The 13,712-nt window shown below is 45.6% G+C and overlaps 1 protein-coding gene across 1 annotated transcript in view; it reads left to right on the top strand.

The window, feature by feature from the left end:
• The window catches only part of NR6A1 (nuclear receptor subfamily 6 group A member 1), a 54,994-nt gene extending 46,460 nt beyond the window's left edge, over nucleotides 1-8,534 (top strand). The window contains exons 7-9 of the mRNA XM_044920429.1: nucleotides 4,248-4,369; nucleotides 6,200-6,352; nucleotides 8,290-8,534. Of these exons, the coding sequence (XP_044776364.1) occupies nucleotides 4,248-4,369; nucleotides 6,200-6,352; nucleotides 8,290-8,378 (364 nt within the window). The 3' untranslated portion in view covers nucleotides 8,379-8,534. The remainder of the gene's footprint in view (nucleotides 1-4,247; nucleotides 4,370-6,199; nucleotides 6,353-8,289) is intronic.
• The last annotated feature ends 5,178 nt before the right edge of the window (nucleotides 8,535-13,712 follow it).

The raw sequence follows: 13,712 nt of genomic DNA, 5'->3' as shown, positions 1-13,712 counted from the left end.
CAGTGTCTCTGGGAATAGAGAGGGCTGCACAGAGTTACGAGATAACAAGGAGGTATAGTCAGTGGGACTTCAGTGAGGCAGAAGTTGGGGATGCTGCCAGGCAGGTGAGTGCCAATTCTCTTAGCCAAGATAATGGAGCCTGAGAAGAACAGGCTAAGCGATGAGCCACTCTGAGTTTGGTTTGGAGTCTGTTGAGCCTGATCAGGCATGAGCCTGACAGCTCAAGAGGTCAGAGGAAAAGGAAGTATGAGAACCTCTGGAATCAGGTACATCAGAGTAAAGCATTCCTTACCCTGCTAAAAACTGGGGTGTGGAGTCCGTAATTGGCCATAGCTCTTTTCTACCTTGCCTGCTCCTGCATTACTCCTACTCCCCCAAAATGCCTTTACTATTTCACGACTCTTGAGTGCAAGTGAGTTCCTGCTGTCATGAAAAGGCTTTTCCCTGATGATACATGACCACCTCCTTTTCTCTTCTCAAATATTGAATCAAATTTATGGTACCCATTTTCCTTAATCAGGCTGTTATCAGACAGTGAGCTGGGCGAATTTGATTTAAAGCAGATTGTAGCACCAGCCAGTGACTGCTCCTGGCCCTAATCAAGACTCCTTCACTCTCAAGAGAAGATGCCTTGCACTAGATGGGTTTTAATGGGCACTTCTATCTCATGAACACTAGCTCCATTTCTGCCAGATCTCTGGAAGGTTGCCTCCCAGCTTCTCTGCTCACACCCTAGCTGTAAGGTTCAAGAAACAATCTTTTCTTTTTGTTGTGATAACAGGAGCAATGATGATGATGCCATTAATAATGATAATAGCTAACAATTATGGACTGTTTATTGTGCCAAATTCCATCTCAAGTGCTTTACAAACATTTGGTTAGTCCTCACCACCACCCCAAGCAACTGCACTGTTATCCTTGTTCCACAGATGAGGAGCATGAGGTTCAGAGAGGTGAAAAAACTCAAGGCTACAAACCTAGAAAGAGATGAAGTTGAGATTATCACCTAGATCTGTTGTGCTCCGAAGCCCAGAATCCTTACTATTGCCCTCTACTGAATTATTTAGCCTTCTAAAAAGTTCAACTTTTCTGGAATGTGTCCTAGAGTTGCAGTCTTACTTTCAATCTTGGAGTGTTTACATGGGTGCTGAGATGATAATTCCTTTAAAGCTGATGACTGCTCCTGGGGGTAGGTGCACTTAGCTGAATGAAAAAGAGACGACTGGGCCTCTCAGCCCCCTTAATAGGACATAACTTACATAGTGTCAGCTTCAATTGCTGACTGAATGGTCCAGTGGTTTGGGGGATCCTGGCAGGAATGTTTTCTTTGTCCCAGCATGCTTGTGTAATGGGAACCTCGAAGAAGAATGGGTGTGTTTGTCCAACTCTCTGGTTTTAAATGCTGATAATTTGCAGACAGGGAATACAGGGGCGTTAGAACTGTGGAGTGGGCAGATGTGGAGGAGGCACGGCTGCAGGAGAAAGCAGGCCCATGGAACAGAGAACAATTTGTTTATCAAGGGGTGGGATGCGGGGTGTGGAGGAAAGCTTTGCAGTCGGGCTGTGGAGACTGAGTGGGGGCACTGGGCTGGCTGCCAGCCCCCCCCACCACCACCACTGCCAGGGATCCATGATGGTTGCCCGTCCTAGGAAATGTGGGAAAGAAGGTACGTGCTGTCCCCAAGAGAAAGGGCAGATTTGGGACATATGCTCACGCCAGGCACTTGGGAGCTCCTTTGTGTCCCTCACATCAAGACTCAGCCAGCAGTAAGTTCACCACTGCTGGCTGGGGGTCTGGCTGATAACCACACACCTGCAGGTTCTGCAGTGCCAGAGGGAGCACTCGGGGCAAGCGGTTGCTGATTAAGGGAGAGAACGTTATCTTTGTTTGCTACACTGCTCGGCCACAGACAGATGCTGGCATTGCCGCTCTGCCTGCGTCCTCCTTTTTGATGCTGTACCCCATTTCCTCCCCACACCACCCCTCCAGGCAGATACTAGAGGGAATTCTCAGTCAAGACCTTTTTCCTCTCAAGAACAGAAGTAGCCATCAGAGTCCTGTGATGAGTGCTCTTCACTCCCAGGCCCACTGCTTCCCGCATGTCTCAGCATTGTGGAGGCACTGTAGCAAACCCTACACCCGACTGAGTTGGGCCCTGGGCTGAGTCGCTGTGGGAACACAGAGCTCCTGAGGTCCCCTGTGGTGGCATGAGGTAGCCTTTCCCAGTTACCAGTTAAGAACAAGATAGGGAGTAGACACGGTAGTGCTGAGAAAGCGAGAGGCTTGGAATTAGAAAACCTGGGTTTAAACTTTGGCCCCACCCCACCGCCACTTATTTGCTATGCAACTTTGGGGTAGGCAAGATGCTCTTCTTTTGCTTCCTCATCCCTAATGTGCAGTGATCTTACTTATCTCACAGGTTGCCAGGAAGGTAAAATGTAAGAATGCAGTAGGGGCACAGTAAATAATCTCCCTGAGCTTTGTTTCCACATGTGAACGAAGAGGGCTATAATACCAATTTTGTAGATTTATTGGGAGTATCCTGTGAAATAATGCATGTTGAATATTTAACAAAGTAACTGGCAAGTAGCAAACACTCAACAAAGGATAGAATGGTAGATAAGGTTAGTATAGTAGTTATTCAGTATAAATTTGTCTATCAGCCAGTTTGGGGAAGTATTAATAAAGTTGTAAAAGCCATTGAGCCAGGTACAGAGAGAAATTGAGTCAGCCCTCATTGTTCACATCAGCGAATGGAGGAAAGAAGCCCCAGGCCGTGATGGGGCTTTGAGGCAAAGGGGTCAGGCTCTAGCGGTGGGTAGCTGCTCCTGTAGCTCCCCCTGGTGCTTGAGAAGTGCAGATGCCACAGATGCCTCTGGCCCCAATCAGAGCGAGGCTTTCCCCCCCGGAAGAGAAAATGTGCTGCTTGCCCAGAGGCCAAGCCTTTGCAAAGCCTTCAGAGTCAACGCAGAAGGCAGTAGAGCCCAGACAGCAGTAGTCCGTCCCTAGGTGTTCAGGACCCTACCCAGATAGGGACTTCTTGCCTGGCATAGGGCTGCAGTACTCGGATCTGAACATGTCACCGGGAAGTAGTCCCAGAGCTGAGCATCTTCTCTCCTTGACTGAGCTGTATCTAAGGCCTATCTGGAACTCTCCTTAGCCCACTCCTAGAAGGGGACTGAGCCTGACCCCAGCTATTATAAACGCTTGCTTCCCCATTGAGCTTTTTAAAGCCTTCTTGGTTTGGTGATATCTCCACCTCTGGTATGGAGGTATTCCCCACTGTGACCCAGAGTATTAGTCCCCTAACCTGGGGCTCCTTTTTCTGAAACTTGGTCTTTCCCCAAGGAGCTTACTTCTAATCCAAAGAAGGAAGCATGGTCCGCATTGAGTCTTATCTGCTACAGTATGATAATGCCCTTAGATATCGGGAAAACCAAGGGCTTGGGAAGTTAGCCTAGGTTCCAAGTTCTAGCTCTGCCACCAACTAGCTGTGTGCTTGTGGACCAGTCCCCTCTGCTCTTTAAACTTCAGTTTCTCATCTATACAGTGGTAATGATAATCTCACATAGCCCATAGAGCTGAGAAAATTAAATGAGAAAATGCACATAAAGTGCCCAGCACGGAGACTGGCATGGCATGGAGGTTCAGTTAATGTTTCCCTTCCTCCCTAGCTAAAGTCAGGGATGCCAGTAAAATTTCTCATTGTGCATAACCTCAGCCCTGCTGGAAACAGTAAACCTAAAAAATATAATCATCAGCTTTTTCTTCACCATGGCAGAGGCTCAGAGTCACCATGGCAGCTGACATTGATACTGGAGGCTGCATCTCAACAATAGCAGTATCTTAATAATGTCATATTTTTCCACATTTACATTTCAGACCGCCTTTGGCCCTTGTTACCCCAAGCAGGCAAGCATTATTATTTTACAAAAGAGAACCTCAAAGCTAGAGGGGTCAAATGATTTTCCCAAGGTCTTACAGCTTTCATATGTTGGAGCTGGATTTGAACTTAGATTTGATTGACCCCACCTGACCTTAGAAAAAGCGGCTTGTGTGAGCTGCCTTGCCTCTAGATAAACCATGGATCTACCTGTCCTTCATAATGGTTCTGGATTCCATTTCCCCCAAGCTCAGGCTCGTTTCTATCTTAGACGCCTTAAAGAGCTGTAGGAGATCTCTGTCTCTTCCCTTCTTTAACCTCCACTGGTATCAGAGCCCACTCACACCTCTGTCTGTTCCCCAGATTTAGTGATGAAGGGATGGAGGTGATCGAGCGGCTCATCTACCTGTATCACAAGTTCCATCAGTTAAAGGTCAGCAATGAGGAGTATGCTTGCATGAAAGCAATTAACTTCTTAAATCAAGGTAAGTAGCTGGAGGTGAGAGAAGGGGATTTTTTTTTTTTTTTTGCCGGAGAGCCAATTTCCCTCATGTTTCACACACCACCTCCCACCCCTTTGCCCTCAGGACTGTCGCACAGAATCTGTCACACCATGTGGGTACCAATCCTAGAAGGCCTATGCTGTCCTCAACCTGCCCCTCTGTAGCGCAGGGCATGCTTTGGATTTTTTTCTTCAAACCTAAATGCCACAGTCTCTATAACTCATAGAGAAAGGAAGAGGATTCGCTTTGTTTAGTCAGTTTTAATGCATTTAAACACAGACACCAAGGACAGTACATGCGTCATTTAAAATATGTACCAAGTTTACCAGTGGCTGAAGAAGAGCAGGGTGACTGATGAAACTATTGGAGATAAGACGTCTATGACAGGCTGGCAGTGGTTCTGACGGCCTCTACAGGGCAGAGTGGGGGGTATACAAAAACTCACACAATGTGGGGCGCCTGGGTGGCTCAGTCATTAAGTGTCTGCCTTCGGCTCAGGTCATGATCCCAGGGTCCTGGGATCGAGCCCCGCATCGGGCTCCCTGCCCGGGGGGAAGCCTGATTCTCCCTCTCCCACTCCCCTTGCTTGTGTTCCCTCTCTCACTATATCTCTCTGTCAAATAAATAAATAAAATATTTTTAAAAAAAACACCTCACACAACATGTATTGAGCATGGCTTTTAATTAGAAGAGTGCTAGATGTGCTTTATGTGGAATATTACCTGCAAAGTGGTGCTTGGTAGCTGCTAGTTACTGGAGTATGGAGAATTTATATTCTCTTTTTTCCAAAGTAGCATATGAGTGCTCTGTTCTCACAGTGGGACTGGGGTGTCTTGCTTCCTGTGACATTGAAATTGCTCTGTTACTGTATTCAGTTTCCTAGTTCAGAGACTTCTGAGCCCCTCCTCTTTGAGTACTCTTCCTGCTGCTTCTCCACTATTCATTCATCTTCTCCATTCATTTATCTGCTGTTCCATGTGCCTCCCCTAGATTAGGTACTGTGTTGAACATTAAAGACATTAAATAAAATAGATCCCAGGTCCCTGGCTTCAAGATGTACACACTCTAATGGCACTTGACACATTACTGGAACCTCAGATTGGGGGGGAGCAGCAGCAGCTACTTGGAGGAGAAATCTGAGCTGGGCCTCAGGCTGGGTAAGATTTATATAGAGAATATTCATATCCTATTTTATATATAAATTACATAGATAAGTTATATTCTATGTATAAAAAGGAGTTGGTATGTGCATATATATATATACACACATACATATGCATTATATATATACACATATACATTTATATATAAATAAATGAGAGAGAGAGAAATCTATATAGAGAAAAGCTAGAGTGACAGCCCAGATAGAATAGTATGAGCAAAAGCACATAGGAGACCATGTGTGAGTATGTGTAGGTATCAGCAAGCTTTCTGATTGGCTCCAGCAAAGGGCCAGTTTAAAGATACTGTGAAGGATACATTGTGAAAGGTAGGTTACTCAGTCAGTTGTTCACCATCAACTGGTGCCTGTTTTGTGTCAAGCCCTGTGCTGGGAGCTGTGTAGGAAGTTGAGAAAGATACAGCCTAACGCTCAAGTGTCTCAGTTTAGTGACTATCCTTTATAATCTTTTTCCCTCTTTGTCTGATTTCTCTTCCCTTATCCAGAGTTTTGTTCCCCCATGATAGAAAGAGAAAAGATCTCCTGTTGTGACAATGTTGTATAACTTTTAATCGAAAGATGCACATATTCAAGGAGCTGGTGTTTCTTCCACAGTAGAAAGCCCCTCCTTTTCCTGTGTGTTTTTTTCACAGATATCAGGGGTCTGACCAGTGCCTCACAGCTGGAACAGTTGAACAAGCGATATTGGTACATTTGTCAGGATTTCACTGAATATAAATATACACATCAGCCGAACCGCTTTCCTGACCTCATGATGTGCTTACCTGAGATTCGCTATATTGCAGGTAACATTCTTGGTGCTGGGCTTCCAAACCTTCCTTGCTTCTTTTGGCTTGTGAAAGAAATGAGACAAGTAGTATTTTCAGGATGCTCATTCCAGGCTTATCACCAACTGCATAAAAGAACTACGACCATTGCCCTCAGAAAAGTTATATTATAATGAGAAGTTTGTGTTTTCTTTGTAGGGAAGAGAGTCTAACATTTCCTGAGTGCCTGTCATGGGCAAGGTGCTTTGTGGCTTTATGTTGTTTAATCTCAGAACAAACTCTGCAAGGCTGGTTGTTGGTGATATTTATGGTCCTTCTATGGATGGGGAAACAGGCTCAGAGTTTCTCAAATTAACTTAATTTCCTGAATATATACTTTAAAAGGGTGTATTTTATGCTATGTGAATTAATTATATCTCAATTTTTAAAATTAACTTCATTTCATAGAATTTCGTACAGATTTTTGGACATCATTCGTTTAAAGCAATATCTTTAAAATAATTCTCAAGAATCCTGCCTTTGCAAAGGAAGTTTTGTTGTTACTGCTTTGTAGTCTTGACCCCCTTCTGAGCTTCTTGACATTTAAATAGGTCCATTCCAGTATGAAATCCTGGGTTTTGTTGTTATTGTTATTTTAGTTCTTCTGGTAAAGATTCTTGTATATAGTAATCCAGCACATACTGAGGGAAAACTCAGAAATGTAACCTCTAAGATAAAACTGTTCCTGTCGGGGCACCTGGGTGGCTCAGTTGGTTAAGCGACTGCCTTCGGCTCAGGTCATGATCCTGGAGTCCCGGGATCGAGTCCCACGTCAGGCTCCCTGCTCAGCAGGGAGTCTGCTTCTCCCTCTGACCCTCCTCCCTCTCATGCTCTCTGTCTCTCATTCTCTCTCTCACAAATAAATAAAATCTTAAAAAAAAAACCCAAAAAAAACTGTTCCTGTCAAATTTAGCCACCCAATTTTGAAGGAAAAAATTTTCAATCTGACAAAGGAATTTTTTTTTCTACTTTTTGGACCTAGATACTCTTGCTGATCTGAACTGGACCTAAAATATTGGAATTTTAGGGGTGCTTTGATAGTTTATGGCTCAGCATTTCCAAATCTATGTTTTACGGAATAAGATATTAATCAGATGCTCTCTGAAATAAAGGGAAGTCAGTAGTTAATACCCCACTCTCCTCCCACAGAGCTGGATTCTCAACTCTGGCAACATTTTGAATCACCTGGGAAGCTTTTAAAAAATATCTGTGCTTGGATTGCACCTGCAGAGATTCTGATTTAATTGGTATGGAGTGGGGCCTGGGCATCAGTATTTTTTTAAAACTCCCCAGATGACTCTAAGGTACTGGCAGGGAGAAGAACGACAGCCTCAGATATTTACAAAGTATATTAGCACACTGAATGCTCTGAGAAACCTTCCAATAAAGAAACCTGTATACCTTTCTTAACCCCAAAGTTCTCAAATTTATTTGCCCCTGTGACCGCCCCCTCCTTTTTTCCCCAGTGCTTTTATTAATCCATTATACTATTCTAAAGAACAGAATGCTAGAGAATCTACCAGGAAAAAAAAAAAAAAGATATGTTTCTCAGGGTATTTTAGCTCTAAGAGAACATCTAGGAATACCTTTCTGTTTAAGTTTCCTCATCTATAAAATGGAGATAACAAGTAATATCTATTACATGGAAATACTGTGAGAATTAGATAATGCATTTAAACACGTAGCACAGAGTAAGTAGATGATAGCAATGATTATAACCTGAATCATTACTGGACTCTCTAGGGTACCAAAATGGGTCTGGGTATCAGGATGTTCGCACAGCTTTTCTGATACTCTTGGCACTGTCTCGCTCCAGTCCCTCAAAAAGGCAACATTCTCTCTTCTCCAGCCTCAGGAGGCAGACAGCTCTTCCAGTACAGCCACTACTAACTCTTCTTTTCCTGCCTTGTTACCAGGAAAGATGGTGAATGTACCCCTGGAGCAGCTGCCCCTCCTCTTTAAGGTGGTACTGCATTCCTGCAAGACAAGTGTGGGCAAGGAATGACCTGTTCCCAGCGCCCCTCCTCAGGCCAACCACAGCGCCTTGGGTGGGCAGGACAGGCTCCAGAAGAAAGAGCCAGAGAGACCAAGATGGAGGCTGTGGAGCAATGTTTCCAGTTGCCTCCATAGCAAGAAGAGTTTTTGTTTGTTTGTCTGTTTTTTTAACCTCATTTTTCTATATATTTATTTCACGACAGAGTTGAATGTATGGCCTTCAACATGATGCACATGCTTTTGTGTGAATGCAGCCGATGCATTTCCTTGCAGTTTACAGAATGTGAAGATGTTTAATGTTATAGTGTTGTCATTGTTTAGAGATAGTTCTTTTGTATTTTGAGGGAGAGGGTGGGATGGGGCTGAGATGAATATTTCCATAATGTTGACAAAGATGACTACCTCAGTGGAAAGGGAGGGGTGTGACCATCCCTACTTTTTCCACATGTTCTCAGCAGACTCCTACATTAGTCTGTCAGAGAGCAAACTGCCTTTTTCTAGCCACAGAATTGCCAGGTAAAAGTAAAAGAGCACACCCATAAAGGGGCAAAGCGGTGTTGGGAGGTTTATTAAGCAGAGTGGGTGAAACATTGGAAACAGGGCAGGAGATGAGGATTTAGCCATCTCTTTTCTTTGGAAAGCATGATAGTTGGGGGAGTAGGGTACAGTGACCAAATCTACGTTAGACGTCCTCCCTTCAAACAACTCTTCAGGGAGAAGGGTTTCTGTTCTCACACCATGCTGTGGGCTCCCCCCACCCCCACCGTCCAAACCACCATTATTAGTTTCTGCCACTGTCAACTTTTTATCCATACATGGTCCTGGCAGTAAGTTAATTCTTGGGACTTGTCTACCAGCTCCCTTGGAGCTTGCAGCTACCTAGTGTCTTTACCTGGATCTACCAAGGTCTACCTTCCTGAGACTCCTTGCCTCTCTCCTGTAAATTTGACTTCCTATTGGCCCTTTGAAAAAACAACTGAACAAAATGTCATGCTCTGAATCCTGGTGCCCACTACTGATTTATTCTTTCACCTTGCTTTTTTCAAAGGTTAGTGGGACAAAGGCCAGACTGCTAAAAGAACAAACAATCTTCCTTTCCCTGTTCCTCCCCTCACCCCATCCTGTCTCATTCTCAGGACTGAATCCAAAACCTGCAGTCTTTCATACAGTGGGAAAGACCATTCACCCATCAGCTGAACAGAAGTTTTGCCCCTTCATTCTCCTCCCAAGTTCTCCTAATCTCTCCACAATGAGACCAGGTTTCCTTAGAACAGAAGGCCCAAGTACCGGAGGAGTGGCCCACCTGCCCGTTAGATTATCAGTGGCCTGGCTGACAAAGGCCTGGAGGGCTGCAGTCCAAAGCACCTGGAAGGGGAGGGGGGCCTGAAACTACCTCATGTTCCTAAGGGCCTGGCTGCCCCCCTCTGCAGATACAGCCTGGACCTCCTATTCTTTCACTACCTACCCTACCTAGTTCTGGGAAGTATTCCTTACCCTCTTGGCTTTGGCCGGTGGCCACACCATGTCTATCTTAGAACTCTTTCAGGTGCTTTTCCTTTCTCTGCCTTACTATAGCAATTGTCCTTGCCCATACCCAGGTACCTCCCACAGCCAATGCAGCAGACAGACCACTTTAGCTGGGTGCCTCCCTGGGTGGACTTGAGGGGCCTACAGCATTTTGTTTTGCCTGTTTAGTCAAAGGCCGTTTGCTCTCTTCCAACCCGGCCTAGCAAATTTACCTAGTGGGCCACCACATTGTGTGCATACCAGGTAGTCTGTGTCGGATTATAATTTTTTCTTTCCAGCGAAATGTTACGGGTACCAGCAGACTGATGACTTTGTCCCTTGATGGGTCTAAAACTCAGAGCATTACTCCTTAATGCCATTTCCCCAGCTGCTCTGAGAAAGAAAAAAGAGACACGTTCCTCAGGAAAAGCTCCAACCAGAATGTTTTTCACATGTTGATGGGAAGATTTTTGTGTGTGTATCTGTTTATTTCTAAGTTCACAATATTTTTGTTTCCCTGAATTTTTTATTTAACCAACCAGATCACATTCTTTGGCTACAGGTCAGACTCCGAGCTGCTTTCCTCAAGATAGGGGAGGAGACACATATCAGAGTCCCCTTCTCCAAGATTGCTCCTGTGTGCAGTATCTTTCTTTGCTTAGACCTCCATCTGTCAGATTATTATTATTTTTTGAAATTGCTTTTCTCTTAAATTAAGCATTTTCCTGGTTGTGTTGGGTATCAAAGGACATTGTTCTCTGACAGGACAAGAACATGTCTCTCCAATAATGCAGCATTAAACAGAGCAAGTTGTTAATTTGTGGAGTGGGGGAAAGGTTCTGCAAGTTGCCATTGTACAAATCCATTTTTACAAATGTTTGCAGCAGATTCCACAGAACAAAGAGCCCATTCTTTGCCAAGAGCCCTGCAGAATCTCTGAGCCAAGTGGCCGTGTGTTCCAAGCCGGAGCCTGACCTGTGGACAGCCTTTAATGTCTTCTGCACCCAGTCCTTTTATGACGTGGGCTTTTTTTAAACAGGGTAAAGTGAATGTGTTGCATTGCAAACTCAGGTATTATGAGGAGAAGGTAGGAGTGTAGCTAGCAGTGTGGAGACATTAGGTCAGCCACTAGATGTATTTGTGAATTTGGTTTGAAGGACACAGAGAAAGGTTGGAGGGGGAGGTTTGGTGTGTTTGTTTTTTGCCTTTCTTCCCATAATGTTTGGTTAACAGGTAGCCTTTTTGCTAGTGGAAGAAGAAAAAAGTTGTGCATGTTGTCTCTAATTCCCCTCTCTTCTGTCCTCTCTCTGATCCCCTGCTACCAACAGCGCTCACTTTGAGTGAGAGTTTTTCCACCATAAAAATATAACCCTGAAAGCTGTGTGGTAAAGGAGAATCCTACCTCCTTGCACTGCATTGAAACACACAGGCTTTTCCTTTCCTTTCCCTTTAAATGTTTTCTTGACCCAAGACAAAAGTTTGGAATCTTGGAACTTCACCTACAACTTACGCTCTCTGGGTCCTTTGTAGAATTTTGGAGTCTTTTACAAGGTTCGGTGGTCTTGCCCTTAGTCTGAAGAAACTCCCCAGAACCTGTCTCAAAGCACTCCACCTGGCTCAGAGGACACCCAGCCCCATGCTTAACACATAATTGAGGTGGGAGAACCTCCAGGGATAGAAGGCAGCATGCAGGAACCTCCTTGTCTTGTTCCCCAGAACCAGAGGATGGATAGAGGGAATCTAAGGGTCTCCACAGTGTTGCTGACAGTCACCCGCTCCACATTGACCTGCCTCTCCCCAGCCACCCCTTTTCAGGGATGTGAGTACCTGCCATGGCCAATATGTTACCAGGTCCTTAAAACCGTGGGCTCTCTGAGCTGCCTTGCTCTGCTCCCCATTTCCTACCTTTGTTTATTCTTGATTTCCTGGGGAATGGGACAGATGGAGACAGATGGACAAACCCAGCATGGGCAATATCTAAGCCATGCCCAAGGTTGGCCAAAGTAAGGGGACCCTGGCCTCCCAAGGGCAGGAAGTTGAGCAGTGATTCCAAGTCTTTAGCTCTGGGCCCCTGGTCTATGTCTTTTTCCTTGTTGCTTTTTAAAATTTTGCAATTATTTTCAGAAATCCAGTCTTTTAGATTCAGCTCTTTTATTAAACTTTAAATTTTTCTTTATTGATTTTTTAAACAAACAAACGAAAAAAACTAAACAAAAACACCACTGCTCTTACTTTCCCCAGTTTAATCCATGAGAATCCCCTACATTCCCCTCTGCCTTTGCAGTTGATCATTCCTCCCTTTTTTCTCAGCTCGAAGCATCTATGGCCAGTGTCTGTGAAATGATGTTTTATCTGTGTCTCAGGATGAGAAACGGCAATCATTCCACCAGGTGCTGGAAACTGATGAGCCTCGAGGCAAGGGTTTCTAGGGCCACAGCTCAGGGATGTGTATTTAATTACAGGGTCCCCAGAAACCCCTCTCTTGGCTGCCACAAGCAGCAGCTTCTTTTTTGGGCTTGAGAACCGGACCTGGACTGTTTGTTCAGAGGCAGGAGCCCCAGAGAACATGCCGAGTCGAGGAGCACGCTGGGGCTTCCTTCTTGGCTAGACCTGGGCTACCTTGAAGACTTCTGGCTCTCCTGCGACATGAGCCACAGTGGCCCTGCCTCTACCAGCTCATAAAATGCCTGGTCGCTCTGCCCACTCCAGTGCCCGTCTGGCCTCCCTCTTCTGGGCCTGCAGCCCTAAATGGAGCACAGCCTGCTCAGGAGTCAGTTGCGGGCTCGAGGGGAAGATGTGCGTTAGGCCAGAGGTTGCTCCACGCCCAAGAAAGAAGTTGTGTTACTGGTGGAGGCTAGTCTTCCAAATCCTGGAGCCAGCCCTGCCAGCCAAAGGATCATTTTTGCCCTTTGGTGACCACTTTTCTTTTTCTTTCTCTGAAATGTCTTATAATAGGTAATAATGTTGTTGACTCAAATTTCCATGAAAAATAAATAAATAAAACTACCTCTTGAGTGACATCCTGATCGATTCCTCTCTGAGGAATCCTGTGGGAAAAGAAAACTTTAGCTCCTGCTCTGTTTACATGTTTCTGTCGGGAAAGAAACTCTGCCTGCCCTGGGGTGTTGGTGTTTTTGTCTGTGTTGCCATCCCAGGCTTGCGATAGGGGCTTGTGGCTGCATTGTGATGTCTGGGCCATGTCTGGGGAGTCCCAGCCACCTGCCCAGCCGTGGACTAGCCACCTCCTTGAAGAGGCCACCATTTCTTTCCTGTGAGCCAAGGCACAGGGAGCACCACCTCTCACAACCCCACCTTCAGGGGCTGCGGTGGCACATGAATCAATGAGCATATCCTTGGGCTACCTACGCTAGGCCCGCTTGCACCCACAGTCCAGTGTAGGAATCGCATAAATGGGATGTCTCTGAGCCCTTGTCCCCAAAGGGCCGGCCAAGGGCTGCCCGCCAGCCTGGCTCCATCAACCCTGCATGACCAAATAATAGTTGGTGGGCTCTGCAGGCTGCCCAGGCCCTTGGCTACCTCCCCCCCTGCCAGCCGGCAAGGGATGGGCCCTTTGCTGTGAATTGACTACCTGTGGAAATGTGACCAAGTAGTGTGAAATGCATGTTTAGCGAATGTTAGGTACTGTATTTGAACCAATAAATGTGAATCCTTCTGCACATGTCCTCTGTCTGTGAAGCTTGTCTTGGGTTCTAGGGAGGGACAATGGGGTGTCCTAAGGAGCTGGCTGGTGTCTCCAGACCTGTTGGTCCTGCTTGTAGCTCACACCCACACCGTTCCTATTGCTGAGGGTCTGACAGAGGGCTCTCTCTCAGGGCTG

Source organism: Neomonachus schauinslandi, chromosome 13 (genome assembly GCF_002201575.2).
Source record: "Neomonachus schauinslandi chromosome 13, ASM220157v2, whole genome shotgun sequence".
Lineage (NCBI taxonomy): Eukaryota > Metazoa > Chordata > Mammalia > Carnivora > Phocidae > Neomonachus > Neomonachus schauinslandi.
This window is presented reverse-complemented; position numbering and strand designations above follow the sequence as displayed.